At 61.1% G+C, this 8,936-nt stretch overlaps 1 protein-coding gene across 1 annotated transcript; it reads left to right on the forward strand.

The window, feature by feature from the left end:
• Positions 1-1,520: 1,520 nt before the first annotated feature.
• Positions 1,521-6,326, forward strand: LOC102451700 (maestro heat-like repeat family member 5). The gene is made up of 4 exons (XM_075918534.1): positions 1,521-1,607; positions 4,615-4,802; positions 5,534-5,671; positions 5,827-6,326. The coding sequence occupies exons 2-4, from the start codon at positions 4,618-4,620 to the stop codon at positions 6,050-6,052; spliced, it is 549 nt and encodes a 182-aa protein (XP_075774649.1). The 5' UTR covers positions 1,521-1,607; positions 4,615-4,617; the 3' UTR covers positions 6,053-6,326.
• The last annotated feature ends 2,610 nt before the right edge of the window (positions 6,327-8,936 follow it).

Consider the following 8,936-nt stretch of genomic DNA (forward strand, 5'->3'; position numbering starts at 1 on the left):
GGCACAGCTCTCTGGGGGTCTGGCATCCCCAACCTAATCCGGCACCTCCCTCCCTTCCAGATACCCTACCCCAGCCGGCTCCTGCACCTTCCCTCCTGTTCAGACCTCACCGCCTCCAGCACCCAAAGTCCCAGGCCACTCCAGCACCCTACCCCCCACCCACACTCCCACCCTTACTCCCTCCTGCGCCACTATCCTTATCCCATGCCCTGGCAGCCACCTCCCGCACACCGAACCCCTCATCTTGGACTCACCCCAAAAGCTAGGGCAGGTCATACAAATCTACTATCACGGGTATGGAAAAGAGGTAATCTGGCCCATAGGAATCCTTGAACTCTGGTCCTCTCTTGTCTCCCTCCACTCTCCATGGGGCTGGAGCAGCGGAGGGGTGAATCCTAACCCCAACCCCCCCCCCCCCGGACCCTTTGCTTAATTATTTTGATTAATAATGTTTCCTTTCTTACCAGTTATACACCTCCCATCCCCGTGTTATAGCTCCAGTGTGAGCATCAGTCACTGCCCTGATCAATTGTGCTCCATCGCCCTCTGGGGAGGCAGGAATTTTACCCGCGTGACACGGGGACCTGGGACCAAGAGCGGCTCAGTGACTTGGTGACGTTCCTGCCCTTCTCCGAGCGCCGTCTGCCAGGAGGGGTGACCTGGCAGGAGGCCGCTCTTGGGCAATCCCCCCCCCCTCAGCTTTCTGGCTGCCTCCAGGTGGGAGATGTCGTGGGAGAGATTTTCACCTGGCTGGACGACGTCGAGGACCCCAGAGCCAGAAGAGCCGCGCTGGGAACCATCGCCCTGCTGGCTCGCGCCCACCCCCGGGACGTGGTTCCAGCCTGTGTGACCCACGCGCCGCCATGGGAGAGGTAGGGAGAGGCTGTTATCACCTCAGCCCCTGATTGCCCCTCCCTCCTCCTCCAGGGCAGAGCGCGGGAAAGGCCTGGCAGGCCACAGCGATGGAGCAAGCTCCCTGCTGGGCACGGGGCTGTCCCTGCCTCCTGAGGGGAGATGCCCAGGCCCAGCCCCTTGGAAACCAGCCCCTCCCCCTTCCCTGCCCAGAGTGCAGACGTGACAGGTCCCTGGAGAGTTCCAGCAGGCTCCTGATTTCTGTGGGTCACCCCCTTCCCGCCAGCTCCACCAGAGGGGCAGGACCAGGCTATGGGGAGCATCCCTGGGCCGTGACTCCAGCGTAAATGTCACCGAGCAGCCTTTGGTGCAGGCTGGGCTGGGTGGTGTCACGCTGTGCGCAGCCCCAGGGCAGTTACTGGAAGCAGCGGCACAGGCTGCAGGAGCAATGAGGCCTCTGGGGAAGGGAATAAATGAAGAGCTCGCGGAAGGGACTCACCCGCCTCAGCCTCCCCGCCCCCGGGCGTCTCCTCTAAGGCCCCCTTTCCCGCCGGCCTTCCCAGCCTCTCCCTGGGGACACAAGGGGGGGCAAGCAGGGACGCTCTGATTTCGGTTTCTGACCTTGCAGAGGTGCCAGGGAGCTGTGGAAGGCCTTGGGGGAAGAAGCACAGCTCTCCCGCCACGTGCTGCACCAGCTGCTGGACAAGCTCCGGAAGAGCCACCGGGAGGAGAGGAGCCGCAGCGTGTCTCTGGCCGTAAGTGAGACTGGCGCTGTCACGTAGCGAACTCGCCAGCGAACACGGAGGCCCCTCACTTGGAGCTCAACCCCGTGTGTGTCCCAATGCTCCAAATCAACCCTGCAGCTCCCTGCACACAGGGCTTAACTCCCTGTGTGCTCCAAATCAACAGGGCAGCTCCCTTCACACAGGCCTAGCAGCCAGAGGTGTGTTAGAACTCCTGGTGGGATTGGTGTGGAGGGCCAGGGGGACCCAGGCCACCCTCTCCACCGGGTCCCAGTGCACCCTGTCAGCGTTGGAGTGGGGCACCACTAGCTGGGTGGGGAATCCAGCCGAAAGACGCCAAGCACCCGGGGTTCAACTACCCGCCCTGGGCTGCTTCCTGCCAGCTTCTCTCCCATCCTGAGCGCCGTCTCTTTCCTCCAAACCGGGGCTTCTGCTGCGGTTCCCTGCTGACTGGTGACGGCGTCCGGGTGCACATGCGCTTCTCCTCGGGAGCCCCAGCGGCACCTCTGCCCCCGTAGGCCTCAGCCCTGTCTGAGCTGCTCCACCGGCCTTTCTAGCTACCCCCAGCTGGAGCGCACCCAGCACGCCTGTGGGGGTGCGACCTTCTCTGCTAGGCAGCCAGGCTTCACCTCTGCAGCCCCAGTGCAGGGTCGGGACACCACGTGCCAGGGCTGATCTCCACTCTGAGCACAGAACGTGGGGACCTGCAAGAAAACTTAAAAAAAAAGATTCACACAGAGCAATTCAAACCAGCCAAAAGTAAAGAAAAATACCCACCTGACGACTAGATTCCCTTTCCCCCTTTATTTACTCATGATCTTTTCTTACTTCATTTCATTTCCATACCCAAAGTGCAAAGGGTAACGTCTGAGCGGGTAATTTTCCATAGAAGGTGGGGAGAGTGTTCCACGTTCCCATCCACAGTGATTTTTATGAACCCCAGAGAAGTGAGCTGCCCCTGTGTCTGTGCCAGGCATAGCACTCCCCAGAGAGAGAGCCAGAGACCCCAGGGAAAAGACCTGACCTTGCTGGGAGGTTTAACCCAATAAGAACAGTTGGATGGTGTGTTTGTAAGAGGCTCGAGTGTGTGTTAAAACTACGGATGCGTTTCTTCTTATTTGACATTTGTAATTCACTTTGCTCTGCCCTTTCTCACTTGCAAACACATAAATCCCACAGCTTGTGCTTAATAAAATCACTTTTGTTCACTGTCAAGCGTTGTGTAAACAGTTGTGACCTCAGACCACAATAGACTCAATGTCTGTATAGCTCTGGGGGCGGGGGAGGGTCTCTGCTCTGTGCCTCGGCTGGGGGAGACCAGGAGACCTGGCCCAGCAGGACAGTGTAGCGAGAAGCTCTTGAGTGCCAAGAAGCGAGTGTCAGCGGCTTTGCCAGCGCTCTGGGAAACGCCCCCAAGGAGTCTTCTGTGATCGCGCCCGTGACACGGATCCTGCCGGGGGCAGGCAGGAATGGGCGCAGCGACACCGCCCGGTGCCCTCGCTGAAACTGTCTCCCTGCTTGAGGACTACGTGGCCTCAGAGGAGCCAGGGAAGTCAGACCCCAAGCCGGGGCATCTGAGAGAGTCAAAGAAGCAGCACGGTCAGGGTCCCTCTAACTGGGGCAGGAGGATTTGAACCCGACCCGGCAGAAGTTCCCATTGACCCTGGTGAAGTAGTTTGGGATCTTGGGGGGATGTTCTCCAAGAGCAAAGGAGTGACCCAACCCTCCAAGGCCTGGCAGCAAGGGGCAGACACAAGCCAGGGAGATGGTCAATCTCAGTGCTGGCCCCAGGGGTCCTGGTTTGAGATCAGCAAGGAACTTAGATCTGGTGGCACCCTTCTAGAAGAGCAGCACAAGCCATTAGTCTACCCTCCTGCTAGTGGGCTACGCTGTTATGCTTAAACGAAGCACACGAGATCTTTTATGGGGCAAAGGCAGTACGCCGCATTGATTGAGAATACAACAGTTGCTTATGCTTTTCAAACACACACCTACACACAAAACATCATGCATACACAGCTCTGCCAGATGATATAGTTACCAGTCCAGAGTCTGTGTCCATCTAGTGGCCAGGTAGATTGAACACAGGGGGGAGCAGGGCCTTGTCGGTCGATCGATCCGATACTCCTCTCCAGATAGTGTGGCAGACGAACGCAAAGTTCCATAGCAAAGCGCCCTGCTTTATATATTCCTCCTTCTTGTTAAAATCCATGGATCTCGCTCTGTCCGCTTGTGACCGGAATGTTATCTTTTGATGTGAGTGTTCCCAGAACATCTCTCGAAGGTTCATCCTGTTGTCAGTCGTCCTTTCGGGGGGCTTGCTCCACTCTAAGGCTCGTCAATCTGCCAATTATCCCATCTTCTCATGAGTAGGGGTACTCATTGATAGTTATGGATGACTCCTCTGCAGTCAGGTTGTCTCATCCTCTGTATCGAGCTTAAGCAATGGAGGGGAAGAAGCACACTTAGTTTTTACTACAGGCCCAGAACACACAAGCAGCCCTGCACGATGGGGGAATGAAAACGAGGACCTGCAAACCATGAGCTGCTGGAAAGTCAGTCGCCGGGAGCAACGTGGGGTCTGGACTGAAACTGCATCGACCTCCCGGCATCGCCCCGGCTCCCTGCTGCTTGTGGCACTGGAGTTACTCAGGCAGCAGAGGAATCGTGGGATGCCCTGTACATGCGCCTAGAAGTTTGGGTCTCCTCATGATGGTGTCGCCCCCTCCGGTCAGGCCTGGGAAGGGGAAGGGCGAGGGCTAGGCCATGGAGAGAGATAATGGGGAATAATGTCAGCTGGACTCTTCTGATCTTTCCAAGAGGTTCCCTTCTGCGCCCATTCTAGCAATGGAAGACGGGTCAGGGGCCATCACATCTCCCCTCCCCCCGAGGAACTAACCCTCCTTCCTCAGAAGCCACAAGGATGTGAGAAACGGCACCAGCATGACAGCAAAATGCCATGGGAGCGGATGGGAGGTGGGGACAGCTCAGTGACTTTTCTGTCTCGTTCTGACTCCAGGCTATGGACACGCTCTATGAGATCTTTTTCCTGTGGGGATACCGAGAAGCCATCTTGCAAATGTTTCCCCACTTGCTCCTCCTCTGCGTCAGGCAGGTGCAGCATGTGCTGGACCTGCGCCTGCCAGGGACCTGGACGGCCAGCCAGAAATCCAGCCCTGAGGGATCCAGCCGCCTCAGCCCCTTGAGGTAACGGCAGAAAGGAAGGGGAGGAACAGATTTGATCTGCTGCACCCGCAGGTCACACACGGCCCCTGCGGAGCCCAGGCGCAGTTCTGGGCAGGTCTGTCTGGGGGGAGCGGTGCTGGGCACCCGTGTGCTTGTGAGTCACGCTTGCTCCTCTGACCCCGCCCACAGGCCGGCTCCTTCCTAGCACAGGCAGGGACCACGTCGGTACCTCCCCATGCGCCACCTGCCGAAGTGTTAGGGCCTCGGCCCCACAAGGCCCCAGCCCAGGGCAGGGTCGCCAGAGCACATGCAGAGAGAGCAAGGCCGGCAGCACTGGGGCCCGGCCCGGCAGGGGGGCCGTGTCACAGGCAGGCAGGAGCAAGAGGGACCATGAAGCTGATTCCGTGTGGACTCCCCTGGGGGGAGCCGGGGAGCCCGAAGGCACCTCAGCTGCTGCAAACGGGCAGAGTTTTGCTCCCTCGCACCAACTAAGGATCTGGCCCATGTGCCCAGTGACCTGGTGCCGGCCCCAGCGAAGAGTCGGGTGTTGGACCATTGGGAGCGAGGGCACCGAGCATCTGCAGAAGCTGCAGTGTCACCACCTGCCAAAACCTCAGTGAGCCCCGACAGGGTGCTGGGTCCATCCCGGGGGAAACCGGCTACTGCTGACCATGCCTTGTGCCCCAGGCCTTGAGCGGGTTGGGCTGCAGTAGATTTCTGACACCAGGATTTTTTTTTCTTTTTGAGTTTAGCACGTCCCTGGAGGCCGTGAAGACCCTCTTTTCCATGCCCAGATACTGGAAGGAATTTGCCAGTATCCAGTTACAGCAGGGCTGGGAAATGATCGCCTCCCGCCATCACTTCTCCCGAGGGGTGGGCTTGATCGCAAGGTAGGAGTCTCAAGTTTCCTCTTCCTGCGGCCTGTCTGGGCAATGGGAGTTGGGCGGGAGATCCTCCTCTGCCCCAGCCGGCCCTCTCAGCCCCGCAATGGGGGAGGGACTGTCTCCCTTTGGTAATCCCGGGGACTTTCCCTTTGCTCTTCCAGAACCATGGTCGAGCACCGGAACCCACAGGTCCCTGTGGTTCTCAGAGAGGCCATCGCCATCGTGCAGAGTCGGGAGGAGGAGGAGGCGCTGAGAGAAATCGCCCTGACTTTCTGCACCGAGGTGAGAGTCCGGAGCGGCCTGGCATGGACCATTTCAAACACCAGCCACTGGCTCCTTCACTCCAGAGATTTTGTGCAGCAGAAAGTGGCCAGTTGGCAAAGATGATGGAGCAGGCACAGAGCAAAGGCAGATTTCTGCTCCTTAGCCTGACGCTGATTTTCTCTTTCCAGTTTCTCCAGAGTCCTTCCATCCTCAGCACTGTCACCAAATCAGACCTCCAGGAACACCTGATGGAATGGAGCCGAGACAACAACCCTGCGATACGGAGGCTCTGTCTGCGAGGCCTGGCCAGTGTTCTCTTCTGGCCGGGGAAGGTGAGGGCGCGTCTCAGGGCTTGCTGGGGTGACTGCTGGCTAGCCAGTGTGGGGAACAGCAGTGCTCTGTGTGGCTGGTTTGGTGCCTCAGAGGGAGGGCCCCAGTCGTGGGCTGGAAGTCGCCCTGTCTCTGAGGAGTTTGCCTTTGACTTGCCTCTCAGCAGTGCCCCAGGGAGCCCCGATCTGACACCAGGGGACTGAGGAAGCCTGTGGTGCTCCCAGCGCCCAGTTCCTGGGGTGCGATACTGAGCAAACCAGGCGCGAGGGGGTGTCCCTGCTCCCGCGCGTTGGCAGAGCATGGTCAGTGGAGGCAGTGGGGAGGGGAAGGAGACTCAGGTCGTCGCTCAGGGCAGTGGGGGGTTGGGAGTCGGGCAACAAAGCCCAGACTTGGCAACGGCAGAGGAGTCGGGGGGCGGGGTCAGAGCTCGGTGGGCGGGGCCTGGAGCGGCTCTCGGCAGGCGACAGGGCAGGCTCTGCTCAAGGGCCAGGGGTGCAAAGCACCTGGCGGAGCGGCAGGAGAAGGACTTTCTCCCCTGCTGGGGGCTGGGCCGTCCCTGGGGTCTGGCCGATGGGGAGGGAGGGTCCAGCCCCTGCCCCAGGCTGCGTCCCAGGACAGTGGGGAGCTGCCTTCTGCATTCCCACAGGGGCAGTTGATACGGGCCCAGCTGCCCGGGACCATCGCCATGTTCTGCGCCACGGACGCAAGGACTGTCCTGGAGGCCATGACGGAGGCGGCAGACGCCACCAACCTGCTCGCCGGGGAGGGGCTTGGCTCCATCTCCCAGGACATGGCAGCCAGCCTGCGCCCGCTCATTGACCACGTAAGGCTGGGAACCCCGGAGAAGCACATTCCCCCTCCCTCCTCTCCCTGCCGCCCTGCTATGTCCCTGCCCAGCCCCTTCCCCCCTCAGGCCGGCCACGCAGCACCCAAGGGGGCCCCTGCCAAGGGTGGGGCGTCTCCGACGCAGCCTCCTCCCTGGCAGAGCCCTTCTGGGCCAACCTGAGCGCCAAGCTCCCAGCCCTGCTGCAGCCTCCCCCCCGAACCTCCTGTCCCCAGATCCTCCCCCGCCTGCTGCTGCTCCCCAAGGGGGCAGGCGTGAGCGCCAGGTCCCAGGGCCTCGGGAGGGGAGCCCAGAGCAGCCTCTGTGGCCAGGGACACGGCCCGGCTCTCACCGGCTTCCCCGCCCCCGCGTGTCCTTGCCAGGAGAGGGGCAGTGTCCGCTCAGCCACCATTTCCCTGCTGGGCACCATGCTGAGCGGGGTGAAGGACCCAGACAAAGCGGCCGTGCAGCAGGAACTCACCAGCTGCCTGCTCCCGCTGCTGCTCCACCTGGCAGACGAGGAGCAGAGCGTGATCCTGGTAAGTGCCGCGCTCGGTATTTCCAGAGAGCAAAGCGCCAGAGTCCCCTGGGCCCCACCCGTCTCCAGAGCCCCTGCCCAGCCAGGGCCACTGGGGACGTGCAGGGGCCACAGGGGAGGGCCCCTGGGCTCAGACCCCTTGGGGTCCCAGAGCGGCCTGGCGCTGCCGTTGCCGTCTCTGCGCAGAAGGGCTGAGCTGTGGAGATCCCGTCCGGCTCTCGCCAGCCAGTTCTCAGCCCCTCCCCTGAGCAGCCTCCCTTTGGGAACAAGGGGCAGGAACCTCCCCTGGCAGCGAGAGCAGGAGCCCAAGGAGCAGGGAGGAGGGGACGTGCCCCAGACGCTCCCTCTCTCAGGGTATGTCTACACTAGAAAGTTAGTTCGAACTAACTTTCCTAGGCGCTACACTAGCGCTCTGTTAGTTGGAACTTAATTCGAACTAACGGAGCGCTTAGTTCGAACTAGGTAAACCTCATTTTACGAGGACTAACGCCTAGTTCGAACTAGCTAGTTCGAATTAAGGGCTGTGTAGCCCTTTAGTTCGAACTAGTGGGAGGCTAAGGCTTCCCAGGTTTCCCTGGTGGCCACTCTGGCCAACACCATGGAAACTCTATTGCCCCCCTCCCGGCCCCGGAGCCCTTAAAGGGCCACGGGCTGGCTACTCACTTTGTGCCAGTTGCAAGGCTGCAAGCACCCGTGCCTGCACAGCCTGCACCTGCCACACCATGAGCCAGCCATCCGAGGGCTCCCAGCCCTCCACTGCTCCCCAGGACCAGCCTGGCGGCTCCCGGGAGCCTGCCCGGGGGCGCAAAAGGCAGGCGCCCGCCTGGTCAAGTGCGGAGATCGTGGACCTCATCGAGGTTTGGGGGAAGCCTCCAATGTCCACGATCTCCGCACTAGCCACCGGAACACGGCCGTCTACGGACGCATGGCTGCCAGCCTGGCCGCCAGGGGCCACCAGCGCAGCCGGGAGCAGGTGCGCTGCAAAATAAAGGACTTGCGGCAGTCCTACTCCCGGGCCTGCCTGCCAGGGGCCGACCCGGAGGCCTGCCCCCACTTCCATGCCCTGGACCGCATCCTGGGGCCTCATGCCGTCCCTGCCCCCCGGGACGTGATTGACCCCGGGGCAGAGGGACCGCTCCTGGAGACGGAGGAGGAGGAAGAGGGCTCTGAGAGCCAGGAGCCTGCCGCCAGCCTTCCCAGGACCCGGGACCCCCGAGGCACCCCACAGAGCCGCTCGCCTGCATCGTCAGAGGCCGGGGAGGCGTCCACCTGTGAGTACCCTCGTGTTCCCCTTATGTGTATGGGGGGCTGGGGCG

Source organism: Pelodiscus sinensis, unplaced genomic scaffold (assembly GCF_049634645.1).
Source record: "Pelodiscus sinensis isolate JC-2024 unplaced genomic scaffold, ASM4963464v1 ctg46, whole genome shotgun sequence".
NCBI classification, from domain to species: Eukaryota; Metazoa; Chordata; order Testudines; family Trionychidae; genus Pelodiscus; species Pelodiscus sinensis.

Bases quoted from the DNA above. Each gene is read 5' to 3' on its own strand.
- LOC102451700 (XM_075918534.1), top strand. From the start codon at position 4,618: ATGGACACGCTCTATGAGATCTTTTTCCTGTGGGGATACCGAGAAGCC. The intron at 4,803-5,533 runs GTAACGGCAGAA...TTTTGAGTTTAG, and splicing joins AGCCGCCTCAGCCCCTTGAG to CACGTCCCTGGAGGCCGTGA. The intron at 5,672-5,826 runs GTAGGAGTCTCA...TTGCTCTTCCAG, and splicing joins GGGGTGGGCTTGATCGCAAG to AACCATGGTCGAGCACCGGA.